The 16,038-nt window shown below is 47.6% G+C and overlaps 1 protein-coding gene across 6 annotated transcripts in view; it reads left to right on the top strand.

Annotated features, from left to right (window-relative positions):
• LOC138951649 (xanthine dehydrogenase/oxidase-like) overlaps nucleotides 1-16,038 on the top strand; it is a 104,463-nt gene that overhangs the window by 42,954 nt on the left and 45,471 nt on the right. For 4 of the 6 annotated variants that reach the window (XM_070323185.1, XM_070323184.1, XM_070323187.1 and 1 more), the window contains exons 6-16: nucleotides 48-174; nucleotides 1,510-1,571; nucleotides 1,969-2,058; nucleotides 2,387-2,464; nucleotides 2,735-2,879; nucleotides 4,911-5,078; nucleotides 5,660-5,736; nucleotides 6,139-6,232; nucleotides 6,693-6,805; nucleotides 13,670-13,851; nucleotides 15,218-15,380. In XM_070323185.1, coding sequence (XP_070179286.1) covers nucleotides 48-174; nucleotides 1,510-1,571; nucleotides 1,969-2,058; nucleotides 2,387-2,464; nucleotides 2,735-2,879; nucleotides 4,911-5,078; nucleotides 5,660-5,736; nucleotides 6,139-6,232; nucleotides 6,693-6,805; nucleotides 13,670-13,851; nucleotides 15,218-15,380 — 1,299 coding nt within the window. The remainder of the gene's footprint in view (nucleotides 1-47; nucleotides 175-1,509; nucleotides 1,572-1,968; nucleotides 2,059-2,386; nucleotides 2,465-2,734; nucleotides 2,880-4,910; nucleotides 5,079-5,659; nucleotides 5,737-6,138; nucleotides 6,233-6,692; nucleotides 6,806-13,669; nucleotides 13,852-15,217; nucleotides 15,381-16,038) is intronic. The other 2 variants (XM_070323186.1, XM_070323188.1) reach the window with 2 other exon arrangements.

Raw genomic sequence — 16,038 nt, 5'->3', positions numbered from 1 at the left:
AACAGAAAGCAATAGCAGAATATCTGACTAGTCTTCGTGTTTAACAGGAAAAGCTGGCCAGCGCTCATGGGTCACAGTGCGGTTTCTGCACGCCCGGTTTCGTCATGTCCATGTATACGTTGCTTAGGAACCACCCGGAACCCACCCTGCAGCACCTCGAGACAGCTTTCGATGGTAACTCTCAACAAGAATTTTATATTTTGTTTCAAGGAAAATTCGCCAGAATAAGTTTTATTTCATTAACTCGGCCATACACAAGGACCATTAGAAGGGACCTGAACAGAGGACAAAAGGTATGGTCGATGAGGCTTTTAGCAATAGTGTATAGAACTAGAATAAGTATAATGTTCACACCGTCAATGCAGGAGCCTCAAATTGGGACAAGGAAACCGTTACCCAGGCTATTTAGTACCATCTCCTTCTTGCGTCAGTAAGGGAACGCTGACTTAAATTTGATGATTATATCTTTAAAGCCATATGTACTCGATGACTATACACGCTAATTGCTTTACCAACAGCTGGAGACATGCTAAATTAAGTTCCCTGCAAAATATTGTGGTCTAGGACCCCTTAAATGTTGAGATATTTGAATTTTCATTTTGATCTGGATCGTCCTATTTATAGATTTGGCAACACATGTAACGTAGATGCAAGGGAGAGAACTCCGCGGCTTTGTTGACATCCTCACTTTTTCAGAGGCTAGAACAAGCTGTAATGCATGTATTATGGTCCGCGCATGGTGACATATCGTCATTATATGGTCTTATGGTGCGTTTGACATCGATTGTGGGCAAACTACACTTTGTAAACACGGGAGTGCGTTAGTATGCCTTTAAATAAGATACACTGAAAGTAAAAGCTTGAGAACATCAGTTTTAATTGTGGGTTTTGTGAATAAATAACCAGAATAACGTGCGTTCCTTTGAAACGTCTCTCAAATGCCGTAGATGTCCACATTTGGTTGACAGAGTTGTCTGGTGAAAAGAACTAATTAAGTCATTGCTTTCTCGTCATCATATAGATAACGAAGGGAACAGCGCAAGCTAAAGAGACAGTGAGTCCTATAAGCTCTTTTTGATTAGTTTTAGAATGGTCACTCGCAAAAGGACCGGCACGGTTGGCCTAGTGGTAAGGCGTCCGCCCCGTGATCGGGAGGTCGTGGGTTCGAACCTAAGACTTTAAAATTGGCAATCTAGTGGCTGCTCCGCCTGGCATCTGGCATTATGGGGTTAGTGCTAGGACTGGTTGGTCCGGTGTCAGAATAATGTGACTGGGTGAGACATGAAGCCTGTGCTGCGACTTCTGTCTTGTGTGTGGCGCACGTTAAATGTCAAAGCAGCACCGCCCTGATATGGCCCTTCGTGGTCGGTTGGGCGTTAAGCAAACAAACAAACAAACAAACAAACTCGCAAAAGGATTGTTTTGGGTTGAATGTTGCACGGTTTCTCTGAGCTATAATGATGCATTTTATAAAATACTAATAATCTTCCCTACATTCTTTTTTTACAGGAAATCTGTGCCGATGTACAGGGTACCGGGCCATCATAGACGGATACAGACCATTTACAAAGGTTTGCTGTTTTTGTTAAAAATGCGTGTGTTTTCATGGGATTAAGTCTATAGCGGTATTTGCATTATACTTAAATACAATGAAATGAGAGAATTAGATTCTAGAAGATTGTAAAGTTCTTTAGGGCTGGATTAGGGGTGATACTTTCTTAGGAATTTTATACATGTATTAAAACACAAACGTTACACAATATGGTACTGGGTCAGACAGAAGATAGCTAGGTTGCAGACATATTTGTTTTCAATATCTTTAATTAATAAGCACAGGCACATTCTACAAAGGTTTGTAGTTTCAACAGTTTTCTTTGAAATGTTGATCTATTTAAATGAACATTTTGTTCCCTATGAATTGTATGATAAAATACGATATTTGTTTTATTTTTTGATTGGCGAATTCAGGGTTGTTGTAGCAAGGGCGAGAACTGCTGCATGAACGGTGCTGCGAACAGGAACGAGAACTTGTCTGATGGCCTGCGTAGAAACGCCGAGGTATGTTTGAACTCCATTTTATACATTGAAGTCTAGACTGAAAGAGGTGTGCGAAGACCTGAAGTCATATTTTGTTTTAAAGAATTGAAATTTGAGAGATCATACCTCGCAGAGAGAGAGAGAGAGAGAGAGAGAGAGAGACAGACAGACAGACAGACAGACAGAGAGACAGACAGAGACAGACAGAGACAGACAGACAGAGAAGTCTTTCATGTACATAAACATGTAACAGAACGATGATTTATTGAGATATATCCCATATATCCCAAAAACAGATCTGCAATTGTCAAGAAGTATCACGGGTGATGTTGTAAGTTGACTGTTGCAGCAGAATTGCGTGGATATGCCTGACGGAAAAGCAGTTTACGACCCCACACAGGAGCCTATCTTTCCTCCGTATCTCAAGGTATGCATCAAACATCAGTGTTAGCCCCGAAAATGGAGTATGCCTGCCTGAAATGGCCGGAAAGGGGATGGAAGGCTTGGTCATACTCGTAAAAGGACACTCGTGCAGCAAAACAACAACAACAACAACAAAACACACAAAACAAGTCGCGTAAAGTGAAATTAATACATTTAGTCAATATGTCGAACTGTACGTTTAAAACAGTGAACAGACATATTTGTAAATATGGAAGACAGCTTTCCTTTTTAATGAATTCTATAAAATTATCAGACGGAAGGGAAGCAACTCCACTACCAGTCCCTGCAGTTCCGCACAGATCGTGTCACGTGGTACCGGCCTACGTCACTGACCGAGTTGCTGGACATCAAGAAGAGACACCCAGCCTGCAAGTTCGTCATCGGCAACACGGAAATAGGTGAGTGCCAGTCTGTTAATGGTTCATTTTTGATTCGTATGCAGGGCTGTCGTTTGGCGTCGGGAAACTTATTTCAAATCTCCCGAAACGTTGCTGTCATTTCAACAGAATTACCGATTTTATTTTATTAAGATAAGATAAGATAAGAAAACTTTAATGTCCATTAAACATGGAGAACATTTTTTTGGCACCACATCGCATTTCTAATAACACAAACTCACGATTTACGACACGCCAAGGACTGCCGACATTTGCCGACATGTTTATGTCTATTTCGACCAATTTTCCCAAGAAAATAAATCCTAGCACTTAACTTTTCTCGCATGATCCTTGTCCGCATGTTTCAGACACACCCCTCGCTAGTGACCGGTTTATAAAGTCACATGGGGAAATTTGCCTTAATAAAAGCAAGAGGATTTACTCTTTCACAACTCATACAACCCCGACTGACAGAGTTATTTCCAAACATTGTCTTTTTCCACGGCGCACAGGAAGCAGCTCCAACATTTCAGACACGCCCCTCACTAGCGACTGGCCTCTAGTGTCACGTGGGAAAGTGTGCTTCAATAAAAGCCAGAGTTTTCACGCTTTCACAGCCCATACAAACCTGACAGAGTTATTTCCGAACATCGTCTATTTCCACGGTGCACCGGAAGCAGCCAAGGTGTTGATTTGTGGCATGTGTGTTAACATGGAAAGGACAGTACAGGTCCTTTTTAAAAAAAAGTGTAAAAAAATTTTTTTTTACCTTAGGCTTCAAATCTTTTTTGCCTTTTCATTTTTTTGCCTTATTTTTTGTTGTATAGCGAGGAGCTCAGCATTATTCATTGGTCTCTCTTTTTCTTGCAATCATATCAAATAATTCACATAGTTCAATCAATATTTCTTAAAGTTACTATTAATTTAGATTTACCAAGCACAATGTTATTTTGCATATAGCCCCTTAACTACCGAAAGAAAACGAAAGTGAAACTAGAGTTATACCCCAGAGTGACCGCCCTTTGCGGGTGGCGCTAGTAGCGCTTGGCGCCAAACTACGTCAGCCGGATTACGTCATAAGATAACGCGGGCGCGCCACTCATCACTTCACCTCTTTTCGCCGACGTATACACATCGTCAGTGCTTCATGGTCTAGTTTCCTGGATCTTTTACCGTCTGTTTTCGTCAGTGATTCTCATGGCTTACGCTTCTTGGAAGATAATATATAAAGAAGATTAAGCCTCCTCGTGTTTTGTGTCACGGTGCTTTTTCCGACGTTTTTCTGGTGTGAATACCGTTGGTTTTGTGATCTTCTCAAGCGACCGGTCGTCCTCTTCGTTCAGGGAAGTGACAAATTTTTCTATCTTTGATTCAGCTATCGTCTGCTTGCTAGCTTTATCTTCCTCCTTAGTTCTATTCAGAATAAACTCATGTCTGGTTCGGAACAGAACCGGGATAGAACGGGACGTTGGGTCCCCAGCCCGGACCCCACTCCTAACGCTCTTCGTAAGAGACGTTCAAAACAAAGAAAGTTGGACCTCCTTCAACAAAGGTTGTTGAGCGCGCCGATTTCTGGCCGCTCGACCCCGGACCCCCCTTCCCCTTTGGGTGGGGACTCCGAGGTTCAACCCTCCCCCTCTCACCCGCCTTTACGGAGTGAGCCCCCCTCTGGTCTATCTAGTTTCACTTTCGTTTTCTTTCGGTAGTTAAGGGGCTATATGCAAAATAACATTGTGTTGGTAAGTATAAATAAATAAGAAAATTAATATAAATTTTCATGGAACTTGTCACGTCCAGGTGCACGGAGCCCCGAGGGCTTTCAGTCATGCCTCAGGCCGATATCCCTTTGAAAAAATACGAAATTTCATTGACTTTCATGCAAGGAGTCAAACACTGCAGTTTGTTTACAAGTTAATGTTGGTCTCTCAAATAACTTATATTAAATACCATTTTATTTGAAATATGTTCACATGGTGGAAATCCTAACAAGGCCATCTCTGCTGTCAAACCGTACACGTGCCTTAAGAAACATACTGGGGTTGATGTGTTCAGGCATAGAGATCAAATTCAAGGGGCAGCTATACCCAGCCCTGGTGGCGGCCACTCACGTCCCGGAACTGCTGACAGTGGAACACACGGACAGCGGTATCAGGTTCGGATCCTCAGTTACCTTGGCAACGCTGGAAACTGTGCTGAAGAAAGCTGTCGATGACTTGCCAGGTAAAAACATTTTTTCTTCTTGAAATAGTACTCTTGGTACCGGCGTACGTCACTGACCGAGTTGCTGGACATCAAGAAGACACACCCACCCAGCGATCATCTGGTCAATGATCGCGCAACCCATTTTCAAAACGCTATTATTTTACATGTAGGAATTTTGCATTTCACAGAAACTGCATGCATACACCAACCATTCAAAGCAAATATAAAACATAACGAGTGTCTGCATCATATTCGACAGAAAAAAACACACCGGTCTAACGAAATTTCGACAAGTAGCTGAATTCATTCCCGGTATTTTGAGATTATTAATACACCGGAAATTGCTAGTTAACTCAGTCCAACCAGGGACCTATATTTAGAGGGATAGAAAACTCTAATATAGGTCTATGGTCCAACAGATAACTATTCCAAATTTAAAAAAAAGAATCCTCGTCTCTTTTGCCTGTTAACTGAAACAAGTTAAATCTTACTCCTATCAAGAGAAGACGGAACTCTGCCTACCCCATGTGGCATCAGTTTATGAAAAATAAAACCGAATTTTAAATTTGTTATTCTTTGTTCGCTCGTTTTTTCTGCAGAGTTCAAAACCCGTGTGTTCTCTGCTGTCGTGGAAATGCTGCAATGGTTTGCTGGCTACCAGATTCGCAACGTTGCGGTGAGCTATACAAAACACAGATAATTTATACTGACTGGTAGAAAGAAGGACAGACACACGTTCACACACAACACTCACTCGACCGCACGCACGCACGCACACGCACGCACACACACAAAGGCACACACACACACACACACACACACACACACACACACACACACACACACACACACACACACACACACACACACACACACGTGAAAATAAAGTGATGCTCTGCTGAATGGATTTTTGTGTGTATAATGTGTTTTGTGAGTGTATGCATGTGTGTGTGTATGTGTGTGTGTGAGTGTGTGAGATAGGGTGAGTGAGTGAAATAGTGAGTTAGTGTGTGAGTGAGTGATGCAGAGAGAGCTTTGGTTTTCAAAAATTCATTGTTGCCTTTAAATTTACCCACAGGCACTGGGAGGTAACATCATGACCGCCAGTCCAATCTCAGACCTCAACCCCCTCCTGCTAGCGTGTGGTGCAACGGTACAAGTCATCTCTACAGGTGGGTCAACTGACATTGGCCCCTCCCTCCATTATAATCAGTTGGAATAACTCGCAAAAGGACCGGTATTAGTGGATTTTTTTTTTGTATTAACAATTGTATTTTACTCAAAGATAGTCGTTGATTTAAAGTTTCAATTTAAAGTGTCTCATGACATGAATATATGCAAAATAATTAAAAGCTTACTTTACTATACTCTTTCCTTGCTACCCCAAGGCTAGAAAGACCATGCAGTATTTGATTTCGGTCAATTGGGACACATGTAAGTTGTAAAAGTTGTAACATAATCATAAAACAGATACATTACATACAATGACAGTTTTTTCCCCGCTGTACACATAGACTCGATATATTATTGTTGGGATTTTTGTTAAAAGGAATTCGCCTTGCTAAAAAGCTGATTTCATAGCAGGGTCTTGCAGTGATCAGGTAAAATTTATAATTTTGTTGCTGATTTCAGATGGAACAGTCCGAGAATTGATCATGGACTCCTCTTTCTTCACTGGCTACAGAAAGACCGCTGTGAAACCTCACGAGATACTTCTGTCTGTCTTCATCCCTTTCACAAGGCCGGTGAGTGAATGAGTGTTTGCGATTGGTGGAACCCGCTCTTTCCACTGTGGGTGCGTCGGGGGACCCCTCAGTGAATGTCCTGTTCGTATTGTTCCCGCTTCTAGTGCGTACAGGACGCAGGGATGCACAGCTTGGGGAGCCCTGAATATTCTCTCTGCAACAATTTGACATCCTCACACGTTCGGTTCATAATACATCATACATTACAAGTACAGTCCAATGCCCTTTGTTGCAACTATAAGATTGACTTCTTGAAAGGGTTTGGAAGAGGGTTGAGATGTAAAAAAACAAAACAAGTTGAATTGCAACGTTTTGTATCTATGATTTCAACTGTTTCCCCCCGTTATATTACCAATTAAATTACATATTCTTACTCCGAATCACATGATTAGCATTGACATACTTAGAGATGCTAGGTCCTGATAAAAGCTTACCCGTCTAAGTCTAAGGGAAGCAACCTCAACTAAAAAAGTGACAGCACCATGGTACTTGCCACCCGCGGTTGCCTCCCATTAGTGGGTGAACTACGTCACTATTGGTGCCTGGTCACATGATACACAGATCAATCGACTATTATCACTTGAGAGAGACGGTCGTGTTTGCATTTCGCTCTGGGTGTTTTCGTTGTCTGCTGACACCCACCGGCCTCGGCTCCCGTCGTTCTTGCTGGCTTTGCAGCTGGTGAGATCATTCCTTTTTAGTCTTTGACTTGTTTGTTATTGTTCTGCTGTTAATTTCGCTAGTCCGTTGGACTTTGAAGTTCTCAGTAGTTGTTGGCTTCCTTGCCGGTCGCCATTTGTCGTCTAACACGTGCCTTTGCTATTCTGTTGTTTTCGTCCGTGCGGACGCTTAACGCTTTCTCTAGCTTGTGTTTAGCTTCCTTTCGGTTGCTATTTTGCATGTGTTAGTTGTTTGTGCTTGCTTGCTTCTGAATTTTGTGTCCGTTCGGACTTTGCTATTTTCAGTTGTTTGTTTACATTTTGCGCTCGGTCTTAACATGGCCGACAGCGACAAAAAGAAAGGGGGGAAGGCTGAGGGCAAGGGCAAGGGCCCTGGTAAGCCCAAATCCTCTACTCCCGGGTCTTCTAGCAAGAATCCTCTTATCACTGTGTCGGACCCTCAGAGTAAAGTTTCGTTTTCGGTACCGTTCTCGGCGCCAGACGATTTGCCGTCCGGCTCTCAACCGCGTGCGTCTGCCCCTAAGGCCGCCGTTTCTACTTCGGTTGCGGCACCAGAGTCCTCTGCTCTGGTGTCTACTTTGATTTCCTCTTTGCTTCCAGAGATTAGAAGCTTGGTACGTGAGGAGATGTCACGGCCAGACGCTGTGGCCAGCACTGTCCCCCGCCCGGGGGTTAGCGACATTCATTCCTTGGCCTCTTTGTTGAGTTTGGATCCTGCAGTGTCCTTGTCTGCCCTTGACCAGACTGCCGGCCACCGCGACCTTGGTGGACTGTCCCAGCCGGGACCCTCGTCTTCTCTTCCTGACCTGCACTCGTTGCCTACTACTTGTGGTAGTGTGACAGTGCATGTCCCTCCGGGGTCAAGGTCACAGCAAGGTTGGTGCTCGCAGCAGCCGTTTACGGCAGCTGCGCTTCCGTTTATCGGAGGCAGAGGTTCACCGGCGCGTGCACAGGCTACTGTCACGTCCGGCTCGAGCTTCGCCCTATTCCAGCAGTCGTCCGCGACAGTTGGGCTCCCGGCTCCGGCCGGGAGTAGTGATTCCTCGGTTAGTGCACAGACTACTGTCACGTCCGGGTTGAACCACGCCTTACCACAGCAGCCGTTTCCGACAGCTGTCCTCTCCGGAGGTAGAGGTCATTCCTCAAGTGCACAGGCTACTGTCACTTCCGGTTTGACCCAAGGTCATTCAGGTCATTCCGCTTGTGCACAGGCTACTGTCACTCCCGGTTTGTCTCAAGGTCATTCAGGTCATTCCTCGAGTGCTCAGGCTACTGTCACTCCTGGTTTGACTGAAGGTCACCCCTATGGGGTTCCGGGCGTCAGCCCTCATTATGCGCAGCAACAAGGCTGGTATAGCGCTGCTATTTCGGCTGCTTTTCCGGCTCCGCCCGGACTGGCCAGTTCTCTTCCTATGACCTTGGGGCACAGGGGCTTCCTGCCTCAGGTGAGTCATCAGCCGCCACACACTTCTGTGCTTGGGTCAGCTGATGCCTCACGACCTTCAGCTTCGGTCTTTGACCTTGCTCATCCTCTTAGTCAGGATACGAGTTTGGTTGACCTTCAGCAGGACGGACGTCAGTTTTCTGGCCCCTTGGCACAGCGTCCTTTCGTGGATTCGGATGGCTTTGCGCCACCTCCTTCGTTCGTTGCTTCGGACGCTAGGTCCCTCGACGACGAGCAGACGCTTTCGGGGGCTCCGGCCAATTTCAAGGTTGCCCTTGAAGCGGCCGCGGAGGTCACGTCCCGCTATTTTCCGGATGGAGCTACAGCGTCGGCGATGCCCTCTGCGGCCGCGCCTTCCGCGATGGCTGACTTCCGGTTGGCGAAGGAGGAAGATAGCTACTTCCGGTTCCTTGAGTCACCCTCAGTGGCGTTTCAGTTCTCAAGGCTCTTCGCCAAGGGCACGCCTTCTGGCGGTGGTCTACCTTCAGCCCCAGTTCCTTTGCTGGTGCCTCATGGTTCAGCTCCTGAACCGGCTTTGGAATATCTAGCCTCTCCGGCTCAGGCTTCCTCCTTTGTTCCCCTTGCGGCTCAGAGGAAGTTGCCTATGCCCAAGTTGTCTCGGAACTTGCTCTCGCTGTTTGCGCTTCCGCGTGCACCTTTACAGGTCACACCGGAACTTCTTCCACTTCTCACGAAGCCCCTGAAGAAGGAGTCCTGTCTGCCTCTTTCTGAGCAGACTCTTTCCGCTTCTGAAGAAGTTGGCAGACAGCTCTTGGAACTTAGTTCCATTTCGGAGACGCTTCTTCGCGCCCTTTCTCGGGCTCTCACAGAGTCTTTGGCGCCCTTTACTCTGAGCACGGAGCAGGACGCGGAAGACATCTGCACTCTTCTCTCGACACTCGCGAGGGTGAATGAAGAACAAATGAGGTTGTCCTCTCTGCACTACACTCATGCGGTCATGTGCAGAAGGGACTTGTTCCTTGCCCACTCACAGTTCACTGAGGAGTCGACAAGGAACACCCTCCGTTCGTCGCCCTTGGTCGAGGGCTCTCTCTTCGGCCACCTGGCCTCTGATGCCAGGAAGCAGGAGATTGAGAGTAACAGAGACACTCAGTTCTCTTCTTTCGCTCTTCAGAATCTGAAGCAGCAGAAGCAGGCCGCGCCTAAGCAGGCTCAGTCTAAGCAGACTAAGACCTCCGCTCAGCCGCACCCTGCTTCCCGCAAGAGGCCTCATGCCCCTTCCCGCGGGTCGGGCAAGAGATCCTCTTCGGGCAGGGGTATAGGCGCTCCCCAGGGAAAGCCTCACCCCCAATGAAGCGTCCCCGACTTCACCCCCCCCCCCCCCCCCCGCCCTCCACCTTGGTGATGGCGGGGGGCCCTTCACGGGCGCTGTCGCATTGGCTGGAGTCTACGAACAGCCAATGGATAGTGGGCGTTGTGAGGTCGGGATTCCGCTTACTGTGGCTGGAGGACAAGGCCCCTCTTTCCAGGTCTCCTCCAGCCTTCAAGCCACCCTTCTCACAAGAGGCAAGGGCCGTCCTCCGCTCGGAGGTTGCCTCTCTGGTGGAGAAGGGCGCGGTGGAGGCAGTCTCAGACCACAGCTCCCCGGGGTTTTACGGGCGGCTCTTTGCCGTCCCCAAGGCCTCGGGAGCCTGGCGTCCTGTTTTGGACCTATCGTTCCTCAACACCTTTCTGAGAACGATTCGGTTCAAAATGGAGACGCCTGCCTCGGTCAGAGATGCACTCCGCCCGGGAGATTGGGCGACCTCCATAGACTTGACGGATGCGTACTTCCACATTTTGGTGCATCCAGCCGACCGGAAATGGCTCCGTTTCCGGTGGGCAGATCAAGTCTACCAGTTCCGCGCACTTCCCTTTGGCCTGTCTCTCGCTCCATGGGTTTTCACCATGGTGGTGAGACAGGTTTGCGCACTGGTGAGGGCCCGGGGTGTTCGTCTGAGGGCTTACCTCGACGACTGGCTCATCTTGGGCCAGAGCGAGGTTCTTTGCTCTCAGCACACCCAGATGGTTCTCCGAGAGGCCAGCCTGCTGGGATTCTCGGTCAACCAAGCAAAGTCCAAGCTCGTACCGTCACAGACGTTCACCTACTTGGGGATGTCTTTCGATACGGTCTCCTGGACGGTCCGCCCCTCTCAGAAGCGAGTGGACAAGCTCCAGGCTCTTCTGCGCTCGACTTTGCTTCTCCCGAGGGCTTCCCTCCGGACCATGGCCTCCATCTTGGGGCAGATGGAATCCATGGCCCTCCTTGTTCCACTGGGGAGAGCTCACAAACGTCCACTTCAGCACGCGCTGAAGCCGTTTGTGGATTCTCCCTGCGTGGATTGGAACGCGCTGGTTCCCCTCGGGGAATGGTTCCAGACTGCATCCCTCCCGTGGTTGGACACGGGTTGGCTCTGCAGGGGGGTTCCGATCGCGGCTCCCCCTCCCGACTTGGACCTCTTTACGGATGCGTCCCTGCTGGGTTGGGGAGCGCACACGGAACGGCTCACGGCCTCCGGTCTGTGGTCTGCGGAGCAGAGCGCATGGCACATCAACTCTTTGGAGTTGGAGGCTGTGTTTTTGGCTCTGGTCGCGTTTCTCCCTTCCCTTGTCACCAAGCGGGTCCGTCTGTTCACAGACAACACTACAGTGGCCGCTTATGTGAACAAACAGGGAGGTTCGCGGTCCCCCACTCTCTCACGCAGGACCTGCGAGATCCTGACTTGGTGTGCCCAGCACCAGATCTCACTCATAGCACGGTACCTGCCGGGAAGGCTCAACACTCTTGCGGATGCGCTCAGCCGCTCCGACAAGGTGTTGCAGTCGGAATGGACCATCACGCATGGGGCTCTGCTCCGTCTCTGGTCCCGAGCTCCGAAGCCTCTGGTGGATCTCTTCGCCACCAGATTCTCCAGACGCCTTCCCATCTTTGTGTCTCCCTTCCCCGACCAGGAGGCTTGGGAGACCAATGCACTGGAGATCCCTTGGGCGGGTCTAGAGGCTTACGCCTTCCCTCCCTTCCAGCTGCTTAGCCGGGTGATCAGGAAGGCGGAGCTAGAGGGACCGCCTCTTCTTCTTCTGATCGCCCCGTGGTGGCCGTCTCAGACTTGGTTTCCGGACCTTCTGAGGCTGGCTCGGGGTCCTCCTATCCCTCTGTCTCTCGTGAGGGGAGAGCTCGTTCAACCTCGAACAGGCGTTCCTCACGAGGACCCACAGTCTCTAAACCTTCACGCGTGGAGACTGTGAGGTCAGCTTTGAAACGTTCCGGTGCTTCAGAACGCACCTTGCACCTAGTTCAGCGCTCTCATAGAGCTTCTACTTCTATGGTGTATTCCTCTCACTGGAAATCCTGGGTTACGTGGTGTCAGTCTCACAGAGTTAATCCGGTGGCACCACGTACAAGGCATGTGGCCAACCATTTGGCCGATTTGTCCTCGCAGGGAGTCTCCTCTGCGTCGCTGAAGGTCCGTAGATCGGCAATCTCTTCGACCCTTAAGCAAATCGGTCACTCCATCAGCCTTAGTACAGTAATCGCTGGGGTGATCAAGGGGGCAGCCCTTGAGGAGGTCAAGACGCGTTCCGCTTTGCCCAAATGGGACCTCTTTCTGGTCTTAGAGTTTTTGCGCTCTTCGGCTTTCGAGCCTCTGGCTGACTCTAGTCTTCCTAACCTTACTAGGAAGGCTCTTTTTCTCCTCCTCCTGGCTACGGCTCGCAGGGGAAGCGAGATTCACGCTCTTTCAGGTAGTCCTCAGGACATCTCTAGAGAGCGCGATGGTTCTATTTCCTTGCGCTTCCGAGAGGGCTTTTTGGCTAAGAACCAATCTCCAGGCCAGCCCTCTCCGCTGATTATGGTGAAGCCTTTAGCACATATCTTGGCCATGAATGATCCCGATATGGTCAACTGCCCGGTCAGGGCTCTTGAGGCCTATCTCTCCCGTACTAGTTCTATCCGGTCGAGCTCTCAAAAGCTTTTGTTCATCTCTTTGAACACCACTATGGATAAGGATATTACGAGAACAACCTTGGCCAGGTGGGTGTCGGCTACAATTAAACAGGCCTATGCATGGGACCTGTCTAGAAAAGGGGGGGGGTCGCAGCCTAGCTTTCCCCTCCGCTCTGCCCGAGCTCACGAATCAAGAGCCTGGTCTTCCTCCTTGGCCGTCTTACGGTCTAGGAGGCTAGACGACGTCTTACGCACCGCTTACTGGCGCTCAGACGATGTTTTCATCAGTTTTTATTTGAGAGACATCGCTGCACTATGCCAGGATGGTTCAAGGTCCCTCCCTGCCTTGGTGGCAGCGGGGCAATGTCTTTCCAGAACTTAAGAGTGAGTTTGAACTTTTTTGATCTTACCCACCACCTTGTTGGAGTTATCTGCTAATCATGTGATTCGGAGTAAGAATATGTAATTAATATACTTACCCGAATCACATGGGTAATTCCCTCCCGCCTGCCCCGCTTTATAGTTTCTTAGTATTCTATAAGTCGATTGATCTGTGTATCATGTGACCAGGCACCAATAGTGACGTAGTTCACCCACTAATGGGAGGCAACCGCGGGTGGCAAGTACCATGGTGCTGTCACTTTTTTAGTTGAGGTTGCTTCCCTTAGACTTAGACGGGTAAGCTTTTATCAGGACCTAGCATCTCTAAGTATGTCAATGCTAATCATGTGATTCGGGTAAGTATATTAATCAAATGAAAATTTAATTAAAAATTTTCCAATATTGACCGTTTGCAGAACGAGTATTTCTATGGGTTCAAACAAGCGAACCGGAAGGAAGACGACATCTCCATCGTGAATGCCGGGATACGCGTGGTAATGGGAAATTACGTCACAGTGCAAGACATCGCACTGGCTTTTGGGGGCATGGCTCCGATGACAGTCATGGCAACACAGACACGCAACGCTCTCGTTGGACAGTGAGTTGACAGTTGCTGAACGACGATAGGCTAATTGACAAATGATGGGTCTTCTTTGTAGATGAGTTCTTACATAAACAGATTTTGGTAAAAGGGTTGTGATTTGGAGACAAGGCGTGTCAGTATAGGGGGGGGGGGGGGGGGGGGGGGGGAAAGGGGTGGCAATTTTGTGACACAGAACTCGAAGAAGAATCAATGGTCTTCGTTTAGGCTCATGTTCGCGTAATCAATCAATGGAACAGAATCTGACAATGCTTCGAAATAAGGGCAAATGGTAGGCCCACTGCTTCAGTCATGGCAACATTTTCTTTCTTGGTTGCTATTTTTGCATTGCCCTGGAACATAAGAGTCCCTCCCTGTATTTTGTGGTTGCTTTTGTACTGTCGTGGTGGTCTTGCCAATGTTTTTGTACTGTCGTGGTGGTCTTGCCAATGTTTTTGTACTGTCGTGGTGGTCTTGCCAATGTTTTTGTACTGTCGTGGTAGTCTTGCCAATGTTTTTGTACTGTCGTGGTGGTCTTGCCAATGTTTTTGTACTGTCGTGGTGGTCTTGCCAATGTTTTTGTACTGTCGTGGTGGTCTTGCCAATGTTTTTGTACTGTCGTGGTAGTCTTGCCAATGTTTTTGTACTGTCGTGGTGGTCTTGCCAATGTTTTTGTACTGTCGTGGTGGTCTTGCCAATGTTTTTGTACTGTCGTGGTGGTCTTGCCAAGGTTTTTGCCCTGCACTAGAAGACATAGTTCCTCGCTGTTGTCGTACTGTTGTGGTGGTCTTGACAATGTTTCTTTACTGACTGTTCGTGGTTGCAGTGCCCCTGCACTATTTTCTTGTTTGTATGTACTTTTATTGGCTCACGTAAGTGTAGCCTATGCGATCATAACTTTGTCTGTCTGTGCGTTTGTGCGTGTGTGTGTGTGTGTGTGTGTGTGTGCGTGCGTGTGTGTGTATGTCTGTGGTAGAAACTCTAACATTTGAAGACGTCACATTACATTGACGTCACATTATGACGTAAGAGGGTTAGACGTCACGCGAAGGAAGTACTGAAAGTCTCGGTCATTATTATTTTGAGCGCGCCGAGACTAGTTGGCAGTCGTGTCCTGTAAGTAGGCTACATGCAGACAGACAGATCTAGATCTAGTGTCTCGCTTTCTTGCACAGTTTCACCTATGCTCTTTCTGTGTGTGTGTGTGTGTGTGTGTGTGTGTGTGTGTGTGTGTGTGTGTGTGTGTGTGTGTGTATGTGTGACGGAGTGATTGAGTTTGTGTTACTGTTTGTCGATTTCTTACGTGAGCCTTGATGGCTTCGCCTCTTGTTATACTTTCGATTGTCTTCGCACTGACACAGTTTATAATGTGCCTGTTACGTAGGAAGTGGAACGAGGAATTACTTTCCAAGGCGTGTGAAACCCTGGCGAAGGATCTTCCACTGAGTGAAGAGGCTCCTGGCGGAATGATACAGTATAGACGCAGTTTGACAGTCAGCTTTTTCTTCAAAGCCTACTTGGATATCCTTCGTCGTTTGCACGCACAGGCAAGTTTATTGTACATTTGTAAGACAATGTGTGAGCTACAACCAGCATCATATTCATTTATTACCAAATAACAAGAACATAAATCGATATGACGTCGGAGTTCTCCAAAGTGTTTGTCGACATCAACTAGCTATGTTTGACAATCTGGCACACTCGTGGACGGTATATATTTCTTCTTTTTCTGCGTTCGTGGGCTGAAACTCCCACGTACACTCGTGTTTTTGCATGAGTGGAATTTTACGTGTATGACCTTTTTTACCCCGCCATTTAGGCAGCCATACGCCGCTTTTGGAGGAAGCATGCTGGGTATTTTTGTGTTTCTATAACCCACCGAACTCTGACATGGATTACAGGATCTTTTTCGTGCGCACCAGGTATATATATATATATATATAGAGATCTAGAGAGAGAGTGAGAGAGACACGTGGACATCTTTTGGCTTTAAAATTAAGTACCCCCCCGAAAAACAACTGATTATTGAAGTTTTTATAAACATTAATTATAACCGTTTCAGTAAACTGCATACTATTTAAAACAATTGTCACGATCATTACGACGACTACGATAACGACTTGGACGACGAGGAGGATAAAAGAGGTTAATATGTTGTAATAAGGCAATTGTGTGGCAATGTTAACACAGACAATACATACACAC

The sequence above is a fragment of the Littorina saxatilis genome, linkage group LG17 (assembly GCF_037325665.1).
Source record: "Littorina saxatilis isolate snail1 linkage group LG17, US_GU_Lsax_2.0, whole genome shotgun sequence".
In the NCBI taxonomy this organism is placed as follows: Eukaryota; Metazoa; Mollusca; class Gastropoda; order Littorinimorpha; family Littorinidae; genus Littorina; species Littorina saxatilis.
This window is presented reverse-complemented; position numbering and strand designations above follow the sequence as displayed.